We start from the raw sequence: 24,446 nt of genomic DNA on the forward strand, positions 1-24,446 counted from the left end.
TTCCTTTCCCCAATGCAAGTCAGCACTCTCCCTGTATCTTATGGTCTCAGAGGTATGGTAATGACTTGCCCAGATTCACATCATTTTTTCCTTATACTCAGCTGAAATCTACATCCTTGTAACTCTAGTCCTTCTTTTCCTATTGTTCCTAATTCTACTCTCTGGAGTCAAAGAAAACATTATCATTATCAAATAGCTGAGGCAGCTTGGAAGAGTAGTTAGCCTTTGGAGACAGGAAGACTTGAGCTCTGACTAGTACTGGCTAAGAGAGCCTTGGGAAATCACTCAACATTTTAGCGTCCCCTGTCTTAGGGCAGGTGTCCATTTGCATTAGCAAAGAAAATAAGAGAGGTGTCACACAACTGGAAGAAGGTAAATCTAGTGCCTTCTGAATAGGGTTCTCTGAACCAATGAAACCACAGGTCCAAGCCAAACATTATTATTGTTATCATACAACATTTAGAGGTCTTTACAATTTACAGATTCTAGGCAGATACGATTATGACACTTTTGCAGATGAATAAATCAAGGCTCCTAGCACTGAAGAGAGGCAATTCAGTACAGTAGGTCAATAAGCATTTATTAAATGCCTACTGTTTTCCAGGCCCTGCCCTAAGCACTGGAGATACAAAGAAAGACAAAAGGCAGTCCCTGTCCTCAAGGAACTTACATTCTAATGAGGAGACAATATACAAATGAAACACGGACAAATAAAGGACAAATTAGAAATAATCAACAGAGGGAAGACATTAATAATAGGAGGTAGTGAGAAAGGTGGGATCTTAGCTGGAGCTTGAAATATTTCAGGAAAGCCAGAGGTGGAGGTGAGGAGAGAGAGATCATTCCAGGCATGGGGAGGTTGTATAGTATGTGAGAAAGAATGCTGAAAATGGCATCCCAGGATTTGAGTTCTAAATCCAAACTCTGTCCCTTATTGCCTAGGTGACTTTGAGCAAGTTACTCAACTTCTCTGAGTCTCTGTTTCCACTTCTGTGAAATGAGAGAATTAGACTTCATGACCTTAAGACATCTTCTAGATTTAAATCTATGAACCTTGGCCTAAATCATTCTGCCTCCAGATCTAACCCAACAATCTACCTTATGGAAGAATATATTCTACCATGTATTCAACAAGTGGTTATTTAACTTGTGCTTGAATACCTCCAGTGATGAAGAACTCACTACCTCCTAAGATAGCCCATGCCATGGTGGAATAGTTCTGATTCTTAGATATCACTTTCTTTCTATGGAGCTGAAATCTATTTCTCTATAACTGATAAGAATACAGGATTAAAGGCTCTCAAAATTTCAAGAGATCATCTAGTCTGACCCACATTCAAAGCATAAATCTTGAGGGACCTTCCTATATTGGATCAAATTCTGACCACTGGAACTAAGTAGAAAAGTTAATTGTTCATCCCCTAAAAACATTTCAAATTATGAAATCATGGAATTTGTAACTCAAAGAGACCCGGGAGATCTAGTTTAACTCTCTAATTAAACTGAGACTCAGAGTTGGTAAGAGACTTTCTTAAATTCATAATTAAAATAAATGAATGAACCAGCACTTTTCTATTATTAAATAGCATTTTATTTTTTCTAATTATATGTAAAGACAATTTTTATCATTCATTTTTATAAGATTTTCAGTGCCATTTTTCTCTCTCCCTTTCCCTTCCTTCTTAAGGCAGTAAGCAATTTTATATAGATTATATATGTGTATTTATGTAAAGCATATTTCCATATTAGCCATGTCATTAAAGAAACAAAAGAAAAAAATTACAAAAAATAAAGTAAAAATAGTGTGTTTTGATTTCCATTCAGACTCCATCAGTTAATTCTCTGGAGGTGGATAGCATTTTCTGTCATAAGTCTTTTGGAATTGTCTTGAATTATTGTATTGCTGGGGAGAGCTAAGTCAATCAGTCCATCATCACATAATGTTACTATGTACAATGTTTTGTTTCTACTCACTATACCCAGCATCAGTTCATAAAAGTCTTCAAATTTTTCTGAAATCTATCTGATGAATCAGAACTCTGATACCAGGCTCCCTGCTATCCTTTCCTAGCCCCTGAGGCCTGACTGCATCCATTTTTTCCCCTTGATGCCTTTCAGAAGTCTAGATTCCTGATAATACCACCAGAGGAACTTGAAAGCTTTGCTATGATTAAAAAAATACCCCAAACCTTGAGATTATAAGAGTTGTACTTCCATCACTACTATCAATTAAAGGTAGTATGTTGGTGAAGAAAACTAGTGTCCAAGAATGGGGTTTGGATTTCTGGACCAAAGCTTAATGTTCTAGTTCTTGGGTGAGGTAGACAGCTTAATGAGAACCAGTAAAATTATGTTATATAAATAAAGATGGAAATCTTCCTAATGTGATCTAGAGACTTTAAAATGAAAATGAAAGATGTTAGACAGTAGCAGAGAGGAAATAGGAAGAAAAATGAAAAAGAAAATCAGTCAGGAAGACAACCCATGAGCTCTAATGTCAAAATATAAATGGACAAAGAAACAAAGTAAATGAGAACTTCTACTGCAAGGCATCGTTTGTGTTCATAGGCATCACTGACACTTGGTAGCATGGGAATTATGACCAAACTACAATTGTGGAAGAGCATGACCTAATCAAAAGGTTATTTGTTGTTCAGTCAAGTCCTATCCTTCATGACTTCATTTGGGATTTTCTTGATATAGATACTGAAGTGCTCTTTCATTTCCTTCTCCAATTTGTTTTATAGATGATGGATCTGAGACAAACAAGGTTAAGTGACTTGCTAAAGTTCACACAATTAATAAGTGTCTCAGGCCACAATTGACTCCAGATCTGGTACTCTACCCACAGCACCAGCTATCTACCTAGTCAAAAGGTAAAGATTTTAAAAGAAAAAAAAAGATAAAATTGCATTATGTAAGATAGACCCATATAAGGAAGTTCAGGAATCTGATGTCATTTGAATGAGGATGAACAAAAAATCAAAAGAGAAATGATATTGTCATGGGAATATGCTACAGATGACTGGGTAGGAGTTACATGTTTGGAGTTTGGAGAAATAAATAAGATATCCAGTACAAAAGCATGGCAGAGTAGTGATGGGTGAATTTAAGTACCTAGAAGTGAAAGGAATAAGTGATTATTAAGCACCTAAGATGTACCAGAGGCTGTGTTACCTGAGCACTTTTACAAATATTATCTCAGTTGTTCTTCAAAACAACCTAATATTGTAGGAGCTATAATTATCCTCATTTTACAGTTGATAATATTGAGGCAAACATAGGATAACTGATTTGCCTATGGTCACACAGTTAATAAATTACAAGCCTGGGTTTTAAGTCAGGTCTTCTTGTCTCCATGTTGTGTATTAAATCTAAACAGTTTGTAGACCCCTTTCTATTAAAATAGAAATATCTGATCAGTTCCTGTCTCAACATAAGTATCCATTTATTTTTCAGAAAGGAAGAAAAGGCAAGAACTTCCAGAGTACTGAAAGACAGGCAGGTGGGACTGCTAAGCCTCTTTTAATGACTTTAGAAATACATTAGAGCAGTGGCTCCCAAAGTGTGCTCCAGGAATCCCCATGACCCTTTCAGGAGGTCTTCAAGGTCAAAATTATTTTCATAATAAAATTAAGATTTTAATTTCTAAAATAATACTTACTGCTAGATATAACTCTTAAGTTCTCAAGATGGTGATAAATCATGGTTAATGATAATAATAGCAGTACTTATATGGTGTCTTAAGATTTTCAAAGCATTTTACACATTTTATTTTCTGAAAAATTCTAGGGAATAGGTGCTATTATTATTCCCATTTATTAGATGAGGAAATAGAGGCAGTTAGAACCTAATAAAATAAAAATTTATAGTAAGAAATATGTCTACCTCAGTTCAAAAATATCAATTTCATAAGAAGAGGATGGAAAAGCATGGGTGCACAGCATGTTGGAAAAAAACTTGAGGTTTGGTGAGTTGCAAATTCAATGAGTCAATTATACTGTGACCATGCTGTCCCCAAATGCTAATTTAATCTTGAACTTCATTACAGGATGCAATATCCAGACCAAGAAATGTGACATTTCTGAAGTACTCTCTTCTGGTAAGAAGAGAATAACTGGGATTATGATAAGAACTGAAATCAGGAAATAGCATATGGGAACCAACGGAAGGGATATTTGACCTGGCAGAGAGATTTAAGAAATAGATATCTTCAACAATTTGAAGCACTGTTGTGGGGAAGAAGGATTAAACTTGTTTGTATCGGGTCCAGAGAATAAAACTAGCTGTACCGAGCAAAGCTACAGGGAGAAGAACATAGGTTTCATATAAGAAAAAAGTTCCCAAACTATTGAAGGTATCCCAAAGTAGAATGGAAATGCCTTCCTCTGGATGCTAGGTGGCTCCTCACTAGAAATGATCAAGCAGAGACTGGATAACTACTTTTCAGAAATATTCAGAAGGACTAAGTAATAATCAGACACAAGTTAGAATAGAGGGCCTTGAGGACCCTTCCCAGTCTAGAATTCTGGGATTCTTTGAAGGGATTGGCCTGCATAAAAATTACTGTTGAACAAAAAATAAAAATAAAAAATAAATAAAAGGACTATTGAACAAACAACTCAAGAATTAGAATTGGATCTATTATTGTCTTTCTCTTCCTTTTACTCTTTTCTTCCTTTCTCTTTCTTTTCTGTCATTCTTTCTCCTTTTTTCTCATTCCCTTCTTTTTTCTTCCTTTCTTTCTTTTCTTTTTCCTCTTCCTTCCTTCCTTTCTCACTCTTTCTCCCTTTCTTTCCTTCCTTCCTTCCTTCCTTCTTCTTTTTTCTTTCTTTCTTTCCTTCCTTCCTTTTCTTTCTTCCTTTTTTTCTTCCATCCTAAAAAAATATGCAGAGAAAATTTCTCAAGCCCATTGTAGCCTTAAAAGCCCAAAATAAGAGATATAGTCAGATAGCTTTTTCATATTTCAAGTCTGATCTAGGCAATTATTTTTAGTTTAATATCTGTAATGTGAAATTTTTCAGATCAGGAAAGAATTATTTCAAGGAAGTATATTCAAATAGGAAGGATGCAGGACATTGCATTAAGGCATCTCAGATATGGGACCATTTAAGCCAAGTACATTTCTAAATAAATGCTTTTCATTCTCCTTGTACATATCAGTTATCCTTCCAATTTACCAACTTTCTCTCTCCCTCCCTAATAATATATGCCCTTGAATGCTTGATTACAGTTTGAGGTCTCACTTCATAGACTTCTACATCTCTCCAATCAATCTCTCCTAGCTCTGGATTCTGTGTCTGAGCAAGAAGCCCCCATCAGGGTCATCCAGCCTTCATTTGCTGAGTGACACTGCCTCATATGGAGTAAAAATCTTCAGGACTGGGGCTAACTCCCCAGGCTGACCTCCTACCTCATTACTTCCCTAGTTCTGCTGTTTGAGATCAACAGATCAGATTGAATTCCTCATGGGGAACCACTGAAAGTTCATAATCGAAGAGATGAACACAGGATTTTAGGAAGGTTTATCCAATAGTGTATACTTATACTCTGTCTCATTCCTATAGCACTTTATTGATTATAAAATTATAATATCTCCGTGAAATAAAATGTGCAAGTATCATCATGACAGAGAGGTAATTTCACAGGGTGGGGATTCAGAGGACCTGGGTTTGAATCCTGACCATGTTACTACCTTCTTGACTGTGGGTCAGTGATTTTCCCCTCCTTGGGGAATTCCCTTCCCTTCTTACTTGTAAAAGGAAAGTTCAACTAGAAACCTTTTAAAGTTCTCTCTAGCTGTAATGTCTTTCTATAATCCTGGGGAAACTGAAATAACAGCCAAGGTCACACTCAAGTGAATGGCAGAGTCAGAACCTGATGACTTCACTACACAATGCTGCCAAAAGGGAGTTGGAAGAGTTCTTAGGATATATGTAAGAAGGGAGCAGGTTTAGGGCAAGGGTGGAGAAACAAAGGTGATGATGTGCAAAGAGCAGTTGAAAATATAGGTTTATAGCTTGGGGGAGAGAGAGAGATCAAGGCTATAAAGATTTTTTTTAAAAACATCCAAAAACATGCAGCTTCTGGTTTTCATGCTACTTTCTTCAACCTGAGGACTGTCACATAGACTAATCCCATACCTGGAATAAAGTTTGTTCTCATCTCTGCCATTTGATAGCCTTGTCTTTCTTTAAGTGGCATCTCTTCCAATGAGCTTTTCCTGCTTCAGCCCCATCCCCTTACTCTAAGCATATTTCCGTATGGTCTCCTGGCAGAATCTCACTTTTGCTACCATTACCTTCAAGCCACTACTATATCTACTTGTGCAAATGCTATATTCCCCTTCTGGAAGACAGGAAGTATGACCCTTAGCAAGGCCCTTCAGTGCATAGAACACTAGTCCTAGTCCAGAAGATCTGATTTTTCAAATCAAATTTTACTAGCTGTGTTACCCTGCTCTAGTTACTTGACCTCTGTTTGCCTTAATTCCTTGGAGAAGGAACTGAAAAAACACGTCCATATATGTGCTAAGAAAACTCATGGACAGCATTGGTTTCTATGGTCCACAGCTGGTGGTCAAAAAGATTTGTGGAATTGATCTGAATAGTACTGAATTGAATTCAATCATTGATTCAATTGGGGTTGGGAACTTGCTTAGAGTAGTATTTTCCAAATTAAGTTGGCTCCAAGTACTACCAAGTTCCATAGCTTCACTGGGATTTTCCCCTTTCTCAGACAGATTGCAGCTCTTCCACCACAGGGTTGATGTTCTTAACTGTGGCTGAAGATGCATCACCTTAAGGTCAAACTGTAGTTAAAACTCTTTGACCTTAGCGACTTTGGGCCTCCAGTGATAGACAATCCATTGCCCAGTCTTCATTTAAAAAAATTATTGTTTGGAACAAAAATATTAAGTGTGCTAAGAAGTATGGAAGGACATATGAATATATGCATAGTAACTAGGTGGAATAAGGAAACTACACACAGACACACAGTGAAATATATAAAACATGCACAACACTCATACAGACACACACCACCATGTGGATAAATGCACATGCCTAACACACCCATCACATGGTTATAACACATATGTATAATCCTGCATCACATCCCTCTACACACAGATCAATATGCATTGGTGTACATACAATACATATATTTATGGATATGCATATTGCAAGCCTATTTATTTAGGTATACTTATAGACACATGTCACATATGCATGTGTGCACAGATATGATATATCTATAGATACACATATTACATGCATACTGATTACTGCATAATTATAATGACTATACTTGACCCTGGAGAACAATTAGAAATACCACTTCCTCTCTTCATTGAAGAAAAGGGTCATGTAGTAATATTAATAATTAGTTTATATATATAATATATATATAGCTAAAGCATTTTACAAATATTATATCTCCTTTTCTTCTCCCAATTCTGCAAGGAAAGTGTTATTATTATTCTATTTTTTCAGATGAGGAAACTGAGGCATAGAGAAATTAAATGACTTGCTCAGGGTCACATGGCTAGTGAGTGTCTGAGGCAATATTCAGACTCCAGTTTGACCTATATTCTATTCACTGTACCACACATTTATTGTAAGTGCTGTTGGACACAATAGATAAAGTATTGATTAATTTTATTCAATTGCTTCTTTTTTTTCCTTCTTAAATCTTTGTCATGGGGTGACAATAATAGGGGAAGGGGAGTAATATATTCAGAAATAAATCTTATTTGATACAAAAGGTAACAATAAAAATAAGTTAATGCAAAAAAAAAGCCCAAAAGATTGTTTTTGTACTATGAACTGGACAAACACAAACATATCAACATACAAAGAAGACAATTGTCTTTAAAATGAGTTTCTATTGCATACTTTTTTTTAAGGATAAGGACTAGGTCTGTGATTTCATTGATGTAGGATTCTTACAGGGAAGAATATTCTCTATCTCCATACCTTCTCTGAAATATTCATTCTTTTTTGGGGGGAGGGGGCAGTAGAGGAGGAGGCAAATGGGGTTAAGGTGACCTTACTAAGGTTCACACAACTCATAAGTGTCTGAGGCCAAAGCTGGATTCATGTCTTCCAAGGCCAGTGCTATATCCATGGCATCACTTAGCTGCCCCCATCTATTTTCAAAGCATGGCCTAAAGCACTGAAGGAAAAAATTATTAGCTCAGATCACGCAACTAATATGGATCAAGAACAAGACTTAAACTCAGATTTTTCTGGAGTTAAGGTTGACAAAACATTATACCATGTTGATTCCCTAAATGTATATTTTTATTTTTTAAAATTAGAACAGCTAGGTGGCAAAGAACATAAGAGTATCAGCCCTGGAATCAGGAGGACCTGAGTTCAAATAGGGTCTCAGACACTTGATACTTAATAGCTTTGTGACCTTGGGCAAGTCACTTAACCCCATTGCCCCACAAAAACCTAAAATGAATATGTAAATTAATTAATCAATAGCACCAAAACTGTCCTTTCTATTTCCTTCTGAACTTCTTACTTTTTCTGGCCTTTTTTTTTTTAGGTATTTCATTAACACTCTCTTCTTTCTTTTTTTAAAAAATCACTATTATTCCACCCTACAAATCCCCTTATAACTTTTACATTCCTGTGGAAAAACAAAAACACCATCTCAGAACAAAAAAAGTATAGTCAAGCAAAGCAAATTCATTCATTGGCAATGTCTGTAAATGGTTGTTTCATGTCACACCTCTCTGTCAAGAGGTGGGAAGCATGTTTACCATCAGTCTTCTATAATGGATAATTTTTTTTGACTGGAATTCTTGAGATTTTCCAAGTTGCTTTGCTTTATGTTGTTGTTGTATTTATTCTGTATATAGCTTGTTTGTACATGGATATTATCATGTTGTCTCCCCCCATGAGTCTATGAGCTTTTAGAGAACAAGCAGTCTTTTTAACCTTTCTTCTTTAAGCACTTACAAAATGCCAAGCAAAACTAGACACTTAATGCTGACTGGTGACCACTGATGGTTCTATTCTTATTTTGCAAAATATTCCAAGCCTTTCCATCATTGGAGGGGCCACTTGGGCCCCTTGACCATTGGCATGAACCTGGAGAGCTCAAGACACACTGCCATGCCATGTTAAGAGGGAAGAGTTGGCTTTTGGTGGAGGAAACAAGAAATAAAGTCTAATTTCATGACAAAATATCATAAATCTTTTATATATATTTGTTATATTTAACATTTAAGAGGGGAAAATATTGTTGTTATGGAAATTATCTCACAGAATTCTATTTGACCTGGAACACCAAAGTTGTCAATTCAATAAATGTTGATTTAGTTGTTCCTCTGATTCTCCTTAACTCTTGACTCCTTAATTGCCCTGATCACAGAAACCTTTCAATTCAGCAAGTATCTACTGACCAAGAACAGTATATAAAACCATCAGGGGCATGTGAAGGAGAACCCACTTCCTTCCTTCAGAGAACATCCAGCTTCCTTGGTTTTCCACAAAAATGGCTGAAGGGTACAGAATATTATGTTTAAAGGAATGTGTCTGATTATACTCCTTTGTCTTTATCCATAGTACCTCCAGGAACCTCAATCAGTTTGGTATTCTCACACCAGTTCCCTACAACCAGGGAGTCCTCTGATAGGAGGGCAAAGCAATGAGCTGAACCTTCATTTATGGAAAACCTTAGATCAGTCATTCCTTCATTCCTCTTCGGAATGCAGTCTTTTGAATTTCTTTATCATGCTGTTGGGTTAACATTCCGTGTTGTGCTGTGAGGTCCTTCCAATCTCAGGCATTCTTAGTTCTAAGATCCTTGCCTTGCTCTGATGTTCTATGTTCCATTTAAAATCCATGCAGATTGGCTTCTTGTGTCTTCTATCAAGCCTTTAGAGGACCCCAGAATAGCAGAGTTCATTATGGTCTTATAAATATAGCAAATTAATGGGGGATGGAATGCCACCACTTTGTCATTATGCAAATTAGAATGCCAACTGAATCAGAACCTCCACAGTCTCTTGGAGGTAACTAACTGCAGGCAGTCCCTACTCCGTGCTCATTAGAGCCAAGCTAATTAGCACCACCTTGAAACACTTGAGTAAAGCAGCTTTTCCCTTAACCCTTGGTATCAGGAGTCAGACCACTCCTGCATCAAGGGTGAAGGCCAGGGGAGTAGCTCTGGCATGACACTGGTCAGGAAAGTCTGAGCCTTCACTCAGTGAAGGAAGATTTAAGAGACCCAGAGAATCTCAGAGCTAGAAGGGGTTTTATCTAGTCCAACACTTGCCTGAGTGAGAATCTTTCTACAATATCCCTGACAAGCACTCATCCAGCCATCATTTGACAAATCTCTAGTGAGAAGTTTGCTACCTCCCAGATTGGGACTCCGTTCCTCTCTGCGGTATCTCTGCTTGTTAGAAAGTTTCTTGTTAGAATGAGTCAAAACTCCATTTGCCTTCCACTTTTGCTTCCTGGGACCTACCAAAACAAGCCTAGTCCTTAGTTCTCCAAAGGCAGTGCTGCAAATTCTTGAAGTGAGAGAGTTTATAAAAGGGAATCCAGATAGGGAAGAACAAGGGTTGGCTGAAGGATCTGGGAATGTTCAACCTGAAGAAGAGATTTAGGAGAACATACAGGGCTAGCAGATGGAAAAGGAATTATGTTCTGTTTGGGTATGGACAGAAAACCTAAAGACAGCACAGTCATAGGGAAGCAGATTTCCTTGCTAAAAGTTAAAAATTCTCCTAAGTGGAATAGCTTCTTCATGAATAAGTAAACACTCCAACACTGGGCATCTTTTAATGAAGTCTGGATGATCATTGGTCAGAGAGGCTCAGGGAATTGTTGCTAGGTACGGGTTGGAAAAGAAGCCTTTTGAAGTCTCTTGTAGCTCTTAGGCTCTATGAACCCCCAGTCAAACAAGTCTTATATGGCATAGTTTGAGGAAGGGGACAGGAGTGGGAGGTTGGGATCAGATCAGGAAAGTTCATCACTGTAGGTTTTGAAACAGAAACTGAGGGACTACTTGTCAAAAATGTTATAGTAAGAGAATCCTGTTTAGTTGAACTCAATGGCCTCTGAGGGCCCTTTCATTCAACTCTGAGGTTCCATGGGAAAAACACCAAGATAGACTTTGGAACACATGCTCATTTTCTTCCCATTGCCAGGAACGTCCCTCACAATATAAAGCAAGTTGTGACCCAAGGAAGGATATGGAAGGGAGAAAAAGAGGGTCATATATATATATATATATTTAGAGAGCTGGGTGGCATTGTAGATAGAGCACTAGACTTGGGTCCAGGAAGACAGGAAGACTTGAGTTCAAATGCTTCCTAGCTGCGTTATCCTGAGCAGGTCACCTACTTTTTCTTAGCCCCATTATTTTTCTTTTATTAAATGGGGATAATGATTACACTGACTTCAGAGGGGTGTTATGAGGACCAAAGGAGAGAAGCACCTTGCAAACCTTGAAGTTCTTTATAAAAGCTAGCTATTATCTTCAAATCCCAGGGTCATCGTTTTTTGTGATGGGTAACTGGATGTTTGGCAATTGATTCCTTCTTTTTCTTTCTTCAGAATCATTAATCAAACTACATGAGGTAAACTGCTAGCTCTAAGGAAGGCAACTATGAGATTCTGTGATTCTCTGATCAAAACACAGCTTCAAGGGAAACCTTCCTCCCCTCCCCTTCTACCTCCTGACAAAGATATATAAAGATGTCATGGCCATTAAATCCAGGTATGCCTAGTTAGAAGGGACCAATATCAAAAAACCTTTTTGGGATGGTGAACAGAAGTTAGAAGTCCCTGGAGAAAAGTAGTAGTTCATTCCCATGATCAAAACCATCAGGATATCACGGATCCCACTCTGAAAGTCGCTCTACAGATAAAGAAACTATAATAAATTCATTTTTCAATGTTGGTAAGGTATAATCATACTGTAATACAGTCTATGTAATATAGGTGGTGAGCTGTAATTATCAGCACAGAAGCCCAGTCCCCAGGAAAAAGTGCCTTACTTCAAGCAAATCTATGATATTAAAATCTAGTCACATAAATGGATAAAACAGGCTCATAAGGTCTACAAAAGGAAGAGACTCCAGATACCAGTTAATTCTGGGACTCTTACCCCTTTGACAATTTGGTAAAGTCTATCTAGGGACCTCTCTCAGAATAAGATTTTTAAAATGTATAAAATAGAATACATAAGATTACAAAAGGATATCAATGATATTGACAAAGCTATCAAAATATTTATTTTTAGAAAAGTTTAGAAGACTCCAGATTAAGAAGCCCTGATCTGGTCCAACTTTTTTTTCATTTTATAGGTGAGTTCCAGGAAGAGTCAGATATTTAGAGCTGAAAAGGATCAGCAAAGTCAAATCTGTCCTCTTGTTTTAATTACAATCACAGATCTCACCGATATAGCACTTTTCTTATAGCAATTTTGGAACTTGGGAGTTATTATCAACCTCATTTTATAGATAAGGAAACTGAGACTGAGACAACTGATGCAAAAACGAAAGCCAGATGAAGTGATTTGCCCACAGTTACATGTATTGTAAGCAGCAGAGCTGAAATTCAAATCTATGTCCAGTCTCCTTTCACTATATTCTGCTATAATTGGGAGAACAAAACTTCATTTTACAGAAGAATGTGCCATAGGATTAGTATAATTACCGGCTCTCCTGGTGCAATCATTCATATTCCACAAGTGCTCAGAGGCACCTCCTCTTTGTAGGGCATTTAAGACTATGACCAATTCATGAAAGTGCTATTTACACTTTCCAAGAAGTGCAGCAACCTTGGGCTTCTCTCCACAATGCCCCCTAGTGGTTTCCCGACTTATAACCTGTCAGTGACTACAGTCCTATGGAAAAGGTAATTGAGGAACCTCAGAATCCCATGCTTATTATCTCTGACACCTCAAAGTTTCCCAAAGGGTCTCTCTTTCAGAGAGAGAGCTTCATAGACTATTCCATGCTTAAAATAACAGATTTAAAGCTGGAAGTGACCCTAGAGGTGACCTAGTCCAAGCCACCTCATTCTACAGATTAGGAAACTAAGTTTCGAAGATCACACAAATAGGAAATGGCAGATCCTGGATTTAAAATTAGCATCACTCCAAATCTAGTGGTCTTTCTATGTTGCCACCAGGTCCCCAACACCCAATATTATGCTTGATAAAAATGGTCATAATTTTCATCTTGGCATTTTATGGTTTACCATTTGAGTATAGGTATTATCCACATTTTAAGGATGAGGAAACCAAGGCACAGAGCTCACAATCTCAGAGCTAATAAGCATCAGTCAAGTCTCGCTCAAAATTCAGAACTCTCCGTGTCCCATGTTAGTTGGGGAAAGCAGAGCCCTTCTAAGTCAGTGTAAGGGACAATGAAAAATTCTTTTTCCATTATCTCCAAGGGATCCAGAAGCACAAACAATTTTTAAAAAGAGAAAAGATAGAATTACACCACAAAAAATAACAATTTGTATTTCTCTGGTATTTTAAGGATTACAGAGCACTTTTTCTCACACAGGATAACTTTACAGATGGGGGAACAGCCCATGACAACTTATCCAAGATCACATGGTGTCAGTTGAAGAGATTATCTTGAATCCAAATCTCCTGCCTTCCATCACCTATTCTATAACACTATGCTACCTAAGAGGGCTTTTTATGCTTTATTTACAATGAGAAAATCATTTTAATAATAATTTTTATTAATTATAATTAATAATTATCATTGCAAACAATAATTTAAAATTCATGAAAGGCTCAGGAAAGTTATAAAGAGAATCACAGTGACAAATGTGGTCCTGTGTAACCTAATACAAATTCATTGTTCTCCAGACCCACTACAACTCGCAACTGTTGTTGCCACAGCTTAATTCACATCCAGCGTAGCCCTTTAAAAGCAGGCAGTCCCTCTCCATGCCATGCCCTAGCATGGGGTAGCACCAGGGACTGGACCCAGGGTGGTGGGCAGGATTTAAAGAGCTTCAGCTGGGGTTGACATTAGTGGACATCCACATACCATAAAGCTAACAGCCCAGGCCCTAAAGAGTTGATGGCATCAGCCCACAAGCCAGGAAAAGCCCCCAGAACTTTAATTGGAACATTATGAGACCTTACATGGAGCTCACTATATTTAGTGTTGAGTCCAAACAGTTACCAGCTGATGCTAAATACACATAATTGTGTCTGGTCCTGGGGCTGTTGCTGAAAGTCACGTTCATTATCCAATCTCAAAAGTTAATGGATGGAAGGAAATGATCCACTGGTGGGAAAGGGAGGGCAGAGCTGGGCCCTGAGGCATCACAGCAAGGTCTTGGAGATTCCACAGCACTTAGTTCCAGTCCCATGAGTGTTGTGTCTTCTCCCCAAGGATCAGTTTGGAAATAATTTAATTTAATGCATAGTTGAACTGGTTGGCAAACTTCTCGTGCTTCTTCTGGTCCATACGATTCATGGCCTTTATTACCCGTTTCACTGCTCCTCTGCAAAAAAAAAAAAAGGAAGTCACTCAGAAAAGTCAATCACAGAACACACCGGGCAGGTGTAGGAGTGGGAGACAGAGGGGGAAGAATCATAAAACTATGGACTGAGGGCTGGGAGGGTCCCAAGAAGCCATTGAATCTAGTTGCCTTGTTTTACAGATGTAGAAACTAAGGCATAGGGAGATGAAATAACTGGCCCAGTCAAATGACTAGTGTCTGAGGCAGAATTTGAACCTGATACCAAAGCCAATTTCCTATGCATTCCAACCCACTGTTTCTCAAATGTCCACATGAAGGTTGTCTCCTTCCTAAGAAGTGTCTGTGGGAGATGTTGTACTTTCCCCACCAGATTGCTATCACTGCCCCTATATCTGAACTACTTTAGGGAAAAGGGTCTTCAGACTCAGAGGTACTCAGTAGTACTCAGTCCCTATGAGGAGAAGGAAAAGGAGGAGGGGGACAAAATGTCCTGCTCTGAGGGTCATTTTCTTTTCTGGAAAGGATCAAGCCTAGTCCAGAGCCAGCCTGCTAAAAGTAATTACTTTTAGCTGTTTTGGGTTCAAAACTCAGCAAGCCTCTCCATCAAGGAGGGTGATGGTAATAAGTTGCCAGCCTAACAAGGATCTACTTGAAGTGGCAGCTGACCTGCTGAGCTATTGTTATGACATTTGTTTCCTTACCTGATAACATCTCCTAGTCTAAACACTAAAAACTAGAGCGTACTGGACTCCTGGAAAGCAACTGTTGGAAGGCACTTCCTGAAGAGACCACTCATTCTGGCAAATGCCTGCTGGCTTGCTTAAGTCCTATCGGGCATCACCAGCAGACCTTGGACCTAGGCATCCTTACACTTAGTCTGCCATCCTTCCACCAAACTATGATGCCTGAGTCTTGAAAGAAGGCTGGAAGGTTTGCAGGAAAATGGAGGGAGGGACAAGTCATTACTCATCAGGTCTAACATTGCACTAATAAGGCAGAACAAATTTGTCATGTTAACAAATTTAGCTCTTGTGATATGCAAATAATTTTCATTTAGTAAGGTTTTATGAACAGAAGTAAACAAGTTCACATTTTATTTAATCCATTCCAATATCCCACTGTTCTCCACCAACCCCAAGGGTGGCAAAGCTCCTTCACATATTCCCTTATTGTACAAGGCCTCACACCAGTCCTGAGGTTGGCAAAGCAGAGAGCATCTGTTGCTTAGATCATGAATCAGGAGCAGAAGTAGCAGGTATACTCGGTATTGCCTGGGAATCAAAGAGATGGTCAAGAAATAGAGAACAGTGATTGTTTGTGAAGGACACAGCCAAGAAACACACAACACAGATGCACTCCTCTTCTTTCTCTTCTTCTTCCTCCTCCTGCTTATCCACGACCTTCCTCTGCTCTCCTGACAAGTTACTTCGTCCATGAGACAACTCTTTCTCTCACTCACATTCTTTCCACCTCTGTCTCAATCCCCTGGAAAGGCTCTCAAATTCTGCTCTGACCATTCCCACTCAACAACTTCATCTTCCAGCTCCCCACTGTCCTCCCCCCATTAGAGCATAAGCTTCTTGAGGGCAGGGACTATCTTGTTGGCTTCAGTTAGCATCTTGCCTGATACAAAGTAAATGCTTAATACCCACTGTCTCTGCCTCACCACCTAGAAGAAAGGATTTGTGAATGGTTATGATGTGTGTCAGGGTCACAAAGAAGCACAATGATGAGACTGTGAAACCACTGGAGAATCAAATTCTATTGTCTCAAACTCAGGTTTCCCAGCTCTGTTCTATTTACCAATCTAGTGGACAGTCAGGGACTGGGGTATTTGGTGGTCTAATCACAACCTTGAACACCCTCCTAATGATAATTACAGATGTAGCCTGGATTTAAATGAGTAAACTAAAGTTTATTAACTGGTGGCTGCTGCAATGGGTCCAGTATTGTGCCAGGCTAGGAATACAAAGACAAAAGTAGCAGCTGCTGCCAGGGAGATGCAGCCAGGAGAGGGGGGGTCTTAAGGGAAGGTCCTAAGGTTAAGGAGGACTGGTCCTTACCAGTCAGACTTTAGTTGAGACTAGAAGAAAGCTAGGGAAGCTGAGAAGGAGACAGGGATGAAATGAAGAAGCATTTCAAACAAGAGGACCGCAAATGAAAACGTGTAGAGTTGGAAGATGGAGATCACTAAAGTGACACAGGCCTAGAAGGCCAGAAAGTGGCTGGAGGTTGGGGTCACTAGATCATCAAGTATGCAGAGGGTTGTAAGTATAAGAGGACCAGAAAGGGAGGAAGGGACTAGGTTAGCAAGTCAAACAGAGGATTGATTTTGATCTTAGAGGCACAGGAGAGTCACTGGAGTTCATTGAATTGGGGGAGAGGGCTGTTACATTAACAGAACTATCCTTTAGGAACATCAATTTGACATTTATTTGAGATTATTTGATATTAATTTTTTAAAGTTCTGAATTTGTTTGTAAATTCTGAAGTTAAGGGATTAGTTATATTAAATAATCCTTTTTTCCTTTTAAATAAATAATAAATTCAACAAAATTCTGTTCTTAAAAAAATTATCTCAGGGACCCTCTTTCTTTGTCTTCCTTTTTTGGGGGAGGAGGCAACAAAATATTTAGCTCCCCTCTGCCTCCCAATCCCTATCCAATCAAAACAAATTCCTGGGGTGGCTAGGTGGCGTAGTGGATAAAGCACAGACCCTGGAATCAGAAGTACCTGGGTTCAAATCCGGTCTCAGGCACTTAATAATTACCTAGCTGTGTGGCCTTGGACAAGCCACTTAACCCCATTCACCTTGAAGGCAAGGCCCAGCAATCTCTGAGCTGAGCAAGGGTCAGACAGAGTCAGGGAATATAGGAAAGCCTGGCCTGGAATCCCCATTCTGCCTTTCCAGTAAGCTGACCCTGAAGGCGTGTGCTCATCTCTAGGATCTTCATCTCCTCCTCTGCCAAAAGGGGAGAATACTCTTGCATATCACTGCTGGAAGGGTCCAATGGGACCATGGACAACAACAGAAAGTGATGGCATATGTTTGCTTTGAGATTCCCACAGATTCCTCTCACTAGCCCAGTGAGGTCAGAGCCAGGGTGTATCAACTTGAGGAGACAAACCCAGGTCTCTTGACTCCCACCAAACCTAGGACTCTTTCCTGGCCACTGCCTGCCTCCCATTGCATAGAGATCACTTTCCTATTTCCTTCTAAGCTAATTATTTTTAGCCCTCACTCCTCAGAGGGCTGGGAGAATCCTGTCTGGACCAAAACCCAGTCACAGCTGCTTATTTGTCTGCAGCAATTCCCAAGCAGTTCCAGGCAGGAAGGGTGCAAGAAGAAAGGCCCTCCAGTGGGAAGGTAAAGAGACCTCTGCTCATTGCTGCCTGGGCCTGTCAAGAGCTTACAATTTATCTGGAGATGGAGCCCACTGTCTAATCTGGAGATCCCAAACACCAGCCCCAACTCCTTAGGATGAGAATGTGAGAAGAGCCTTAGAAATCCACCCCAGCACTCACATTCTGCAGTTAGTGAGGGGCAAAACCAACACCTGAACCCTGCTCTCTTCCTCCACACTAGGGGTCTTTACAGTACACCAGACTCTTCATCAAAGAATCAGTAAATATTCTGAAATAAACTCCAGGAAAAATGGAGAACTCTGAGTTACCTTCTGCATTCTTGCAGCTATAGCTCATCATTTAGTCTCCAAATCTAGTCAGAGAGGAGAAAAGTGAACCCTTGGTACTTCAAGGGGAGCTGGTGCTGGGTAGGGTACCCATGCAGGGGCAGGTACCCACATTAGCCCCGAGGCCAGAACATAGCATCCTTCCCTTCTACCAGCAGGGGCACCTTCCCTGGGCTGGTTCCCAAGTGGCAGGAGCATGCCCATCTTCAGCACTCCTCTCTCCATCTATAGCACCATGGCCTATAGGTACACAAAAAGTCAATGGCAAAGAGTATGAAAATTTTCCTCTCAATGTGAGACAGAGAAGAAAACAGATGGCACATCATTCTGGTTACTCAAGCTCTCTGACTACTAATTTCTTCATATAAGAGCAAAAAGATTTCATGACCAATGGACAGAAAGTTTAAAAACAGAAATACTTGGTGTCCAGAGCATTTTTAAAATTAAAAATAAATAAAACATAAGGCAGGTCACTTAACATCTCAGTGATCCAGACAACTTTCTCTAAAGCACTAGGCTGCAAAGAAGGGGCTCACCTCCATTAGTCCAGGAAATTCTTCACTGGCAACTTTCCCAGCCTCTCCACTTCCCTCTCTTCAATTGTCTCTCTGTCTCTGTCTCTCTCTCTCTCTCTCTCTCTCTCTCTCTCTCTTATCTTTTTATTTTGGCAAGACAATGAGCATTAAGTGACTTGCCCAGGATCATACAGCTAGTAAGTGCCAAGTGTCAAGGGTCTTGGATCAAATTTGAACTCAGTTCCTCCAGGGCTGGTGCTCTTATCCATTGCCACTTATCTGCAGGGCCCAGTTTACTGTTCTCACTTTACAGAGAAGAAAATCTGACTCAAAGAGGCAGCAATTTCCCCAAAGTTACACAGTCATGGAGTGGCAGAAGGGAGATTTAAACCCAGCTCTTTTGATTCCAAGCCCAGGTCCAAGCTACCTTGAAAAGTAAGGTTAAACAGCAATGGAGAGATCAACAAGGACAGCAGAAGGAGCACACTTTGGATGGGGGACATCACTTACTTTTCAAACACCTTCTTCCCAATCCTTGCCCGGGATGTATTGTCTTGCTGCTTTAGGTCAGTCAGATTTGGATACTTCTTCTTCTTTCCTTTGCTTTTGCCCTCCATTCCTTTTTTACTGTACCTGGCAGAGCCAAGATCCACTCCAGTAGCCGCTTCAACTTCCTTCATAAACTCCACATCTTGCCACTCTGTTAAAAGGAAATAACTGTTTTAGAAAAATTCTTTGTATTCATTTTTTTCTTTATTCTGAAGGCTTCATTGTAGCACACAGGTGATCCTGGCTTCAGTCATTCAGCAGGCCACTCACCAGAACACAATTTCTTTTCCTTTTTAAAATTAATGTTATTTTTTTTTTTGTTTGTTTTAGGTTTTTGCAAGGCAAATGGGGTTAAGTGGCTTGCCCAGGGCCACACAGCTAGGTAATTATTAAGTGTCTGAGACCAGATTTGAACCCAGGTACTCCTGACTCCAGGGCCGGTGCTTTATCCACTGCACCACCTAGCCGCCCCGCAACATCTCCATTTCAAATGTTCATATGAACAACTTGAACCTGAATTGCAGTAGAGCTTTTTTTCCTTTTTTTTTCTTTTTTTAGGTTTCTGCAAGGCAAATGGGGTTAAGTGGCTTGCCCAAGGCCACACAGCTAGGTAATTATTAAGTGTCTGAGGCCGGGTTTGAACTCAGGTACTCCTGACTCCAGGGCCGGTGCTCTATCCACTGCACCACCTAGCTGCCCCCTTCGCTAGTCTTTTAGAATTGTCCTTAATCACTGAACTGCTGAGAGGCAATGAGTCCATCAAAATGATCATCATACAAGGTTGCCGTTAATGTGGCCAATGTTCTCCCAGTTCTGTTCACTTCCATCAGCATCAGTTCATGTAATTCTTTCCAGACTTTCCTGAAGTCTGCTCACTCACAATTTCTTACAAAATAATAGTACTCCATCACATTCATATACCACAACTTGTTCGGTCATTCTCATTGATGGACATACCCTCAATTTCCAATTCTTTGCTACCACAAAAAAAGCTGTTATAAATATTTTTGTATATGTGGGTCTTTTTTCCTGTTTTATGATCTCTTCAGGGTATATAGGCCTAGCAGTGGTATTACTGGATCAAAGGGTATGCACAATTCAATTGCCCTTTGGACATAGTTTGAAATCCTCTCCAGAATGGCTAGATTAGTTCCCAACTCTACCAACAGTGCCTTAGTGTCCCTGTTTCTCCATATCCACTCCAACTTTTATCATATTCTATTTCTGTCATATTAATCAATCTGATAGGCCTGAGACAGCACCTTAAGAGTTGTTTTAATTTGCCTTTCTCAAATCAATAGTGATTTAGACTATATGACTATAGATAACTTTAATTTCTTCATCTGAAAATGGCAGGGCACAACTTCTGACAACTCTACCAAGCTGAAGAGCCTTCAAGTTCAGACCTGATTTGGACAACTAAGGACTGGACCTACAGAGGAGTCATCATCAGGGGGATAGTCATTATTAGATGATGAATTATTTGACTTTTAGCAATCCAGGAAAGAGAAAAAAATTGCAAAGTAGATCTTGAGTGCCGTCTTCTTCATCCCAACAGGGATAGGCACAGACTGCCAAGAATAACACAAGTTTTAGAGCATCTACAAATAGTCATTGGATCATTGGTGCTCTAACCATGAGATCTAATACCTAACACACAGTAGGTGCTTAATAGAAGGTCTATTATTGACTGACCCTTGTCCAGTGACCCCTTAGTCTATAATCACCCTGAAGGAACTGAACTATGTCAATGATTTCATTCTAATTATATGTCAAATCAGAAGACACAAGAGCTAAGTAGGAGAGCTTGAAAAGCTGACAGAATTGGTTCCGTCATATGCCTAAAGGCAACAAAAAAAGTCACTTCATGAGACAAGATCAATTCATTTTGAAAAAAAAGATAATTAAAGCTTTTTATACTAACATCTGTTGCAAAGGACAAAGAACAAAAGAGATTATACCAAGAATTCAACAAAATCTTCTAGCTAACTTTACAAGAACACAAACATAAACAAACACATACATATTTGTTGACTTCAATACAAATGTTGACTTCAATGCAAGACACAGGGGAAGAGGGCAAAAAATTTGCTATAAAGTCTGATTCAGGATTAAGAAACAAAAAAAAAAATCAGAGACTTCTAGACCCTTCAGAAGTCTCATGCCTATATATCATGACTACATTCTACAATAAAACAGTTGAAAAATTCTAGATATAGTGAGAACTGAATGAAACTGATTATATCTTAACAGATAGAAAGTGACCTATTAGTAACATAAGAATCATTTATAAACAATGGCCTATGTGTAGTCTGATACTATCTTATTGTGGCAAAAGTCAAGATCGACTCCAAATTAGAAGAAAAACTAAGCAGATATAATGGGCAACTACAATAGCTTCACCTTGCCACATCCCAATAAGCTGTTAACTTTGAAAAAACAGGAAATGGCTCAAATAAGACATTGACAGACTATCACCATTCCTAAAGAAATTTAACCTATGCAAAGCAATTAAAACAAAAATAAGGGTAAAAGAGCCCAGAACTCACCTCATCTGGTAAATATTGGGCCTTCTTGCCAATTAGAAAGACATACAAGCCAATGGTCATATTATTTTATCAAAATATTACAGAAGAAAATAGTGGAAGATTACAAGCATTAACATTTCATAAAATAGCAGTGAAGGGGAAAACAGGTCTTTAAAAGTTTGATATGAGTCTGATATGGGCAGCCAGTTGACACAGTGGATAGAGCACTGGCCTTGGAGTCAGGGAGTTCAAAGCCAGTCTCAGACACTTGACAATTACGAACTGTGTGACCCTGGACAATCACTTAACCCTATTGCCTCACATCCAGGGTCATCTCCAATCATCTTGATCCATACCTGGTCACTGGACCCAGATGGCTCTGGAGAAGAAAGTGAAGCTGGTGACTTAGCACAGACCGCCTTACTCAAATCCAATCACATGCTTGGACTCCTGACTCCAGGGCTGGTGCTCTATCCACTGCGCCACCTAGCTGCCCCTATGTCATAGTCTTCTTCAAGAACAACATGACTCTGACTCAGGTCAGAGATCTCAAGAACATTATAGGTGACTCTTGAAAGAGGCTAACAAATATGTAGAAAATGGAACAGCTTTTGATAACATTCATCACTGAAGGAAGCAGAATTACATCTAAATGCTAACCCTCAGTCTCTAATGAGCTATATGAAAAAGGAAAAGCACTCCCCAAAATACAATGATGGGAAAAGTAGTTGGAATAAACTTAAGTACATTTAGAAAAAATTCATGCTAGAGTTAACACAAATTTGAAGGCATTGAGGAATAATTATTCAAGATATCTGAAAAAGCAGAAAATACTAAATGAATGAAAAAAATGATGCTATCATCAAATAAAAAAGATGAATGAGATGATATTACTCAAATGCTTACTTTCTTATCTCTATGAAATTTTTATGAAAATGATCTAGACATGTATGAAGATAACTGATGAAAATAAAAGCAAAGAGCAGGCAGGTTTTTACAAACATATTTCAACTACATCTGTACAGTAGTCACACAATTAATTGAAAGACAGACTAAAAGAGCTTTCTATTTGTTGACTGCAAAAAAAAGCATCTGACATTATAGGGAAAAAAATGAAGACTTAAAGGCTCTTTTCTAGCATTTTGTTTCTCATTTATATGTTAAGGTCATATGAGATTTCTATTCAACAATCCTAAGATTATCAGTATCAAGTGGGGTATATGTGCTTGTCAACACTGTCTTACACACAGTCCAGTTGCAAGAAGTATTCCCTATAGACAGTAAGGTCTTCTAGAGGCTCCTTCTGTAGATGACATTGGCATGACTGTCACAATTCCCAGAATACTACAGCATTTCCTCAATAGATACATAATCACGCAGAAGAGATCAGTTCAGTATGCCACGTAAGAAAAGAAAAAAAGAATGTAGAATTCTTATGTCCAGACAAGCAACTTTGAGTTAGTCCAGCAGGACATGTATCCTGGAAAGGTACTGTGGATAGAGAATTAGTTAGATCTAGAATGAACTGAAATAAGGAAAATAGAATAGGTTTTATTTCATTTGGGAAGTTACATAATGTTTTCAACAATCCTGAGCTGCTATTCCTTGGAACAAACACTACATCATTTAAATAATGGCACTTTTCCCAGTGATGCTGTAGGAGTCACTATTGGTCACAAATTCCAAAAAGGTAAGATGGAGAACTAATGGGAGAACATGGACAAGAATCACACAGGGTGAGAAGCTATAAATGGATTGTAGTCCACCCTGTATGAAAGGAGTACCCACATGGACAACAATTTAAGTGTTACAGTTCTCACAACACTCAGTGAGGAAGGTCAGTGTTGAGTTGTCATGGTCCCCTGGCCTTCAGATAAGAAAAGTGAGACCAGGTAGGACTGAATTATTCTCAGAATCACAGATTTGGAAGGGCTCTCAGCATCAACCTAGTCCAACAAATACCTGAACAACAAGCCCTTCCTCAATATCCTCAGTCTTTTCTAGAAGAACTCCAGTAGAGAGGAAATGAACTCTATCTTTAGGCAGCTCAGCCTCTTTGGGATATTTTCATTATTCAGATGTTTGTCCTTATCTTAAATCTGAAACTGCCTGGAGAGTATGTCTGATTCCTTTCAACAAGGTAACCCCTCAAATATTGCTATCCTGTCCTCTACCCTGACAAAATATTCTCTAGTTCTTTTAACCAATCCTCAAGGCTACACTATTATTCCTGGGCACCCTTTGATGCTTTCCAGCTTTTAGATATTCCTTCAAAATATGTCCTCTAGAATTAAATATAATACTCTGGATATGGTCTGATCAGGGTAAAGGACAAGGGGGTTTCATCTTCCTAGTGCTGGACACTATCAGTTTAGATTAGCATTAGTGGGGTTTTGACTGCCATCTCATACTGTCAACTCATATCAAGCTTTCAATTCATTAAAATTCCTTTTTAAGATAAACTATTATTTAGCCAAACCTTCATGCATTTTTTATTTTTCAAGTTGATTCTGTAAAGCAAATTTTCTATTATTTTTTTCTATTAAATTTTATTGTATGAGATTTGACCTAATTTTCTGTCCTGCTGAGATAATTTTAATCTTTATCATTCAACTTATACACTCTTCCTTTCAGCTCTGTTTCATTTCCAAATAATTTGATAAGTATACCATTTCT

At 38.9% G+C, this 24,446-nt stretch overlaps 1 protein-coding gene across 4 annotated transcripts in view; it reads right to left on the bottom strand.

Moving 5' to 3' along the window:
* Positions 1 to 12,374: 12,374 nt before the first annotated feature.
* The window catches only part of UVSSA (UV stimulated scaffold protein A), a 110,184-nt gene continuing 98,112 nt past the window's right edge, over positions 12,375 to 24,446 (bottom strand). The window contains exons 13-14 of one of the 4 annotated variants that reach the window (XM_074229965.1): positions 19,204 to 19,393; positions 12,375 to 14,507 (exon numbers count right to left, since the gene is read on the bottom strand). In XM_074229965.1, coding sequence (XP_074086066.1) covers positions 14,414 to 14,507; positions 19,204 to 19,393 — 284 coding nt within the window. In that variant the 3' untranslated portion in view covers positions 12,375 to 14,413. Of the gene's footprint in view, positions 18,419 to 19,203; positions 19,394 to 24,446 lie in introns of all 4 variants that reach the window. The other 3 variants (XM_074229962.1, XM_074229963.1, XM_074229964.1) reach the window with 3 other exon arrangements.

This window comes from Macrotis lagotis, chromosome 3 (genome assembly GCF_037893015.1).
Source record: "Macrotis lagotis isolate mMagLag1 chromosome 3, bilby.v1.9.chrom.fasta, whole genome shotgun sequence".
In the NCBI taxonomy this organism is placed as follows: Eukaryota; Metazoa; Chordata; class Mammalia; order Peramelemorphia; family Peramelidae; genus Macrotis; species Macrotis lagotis.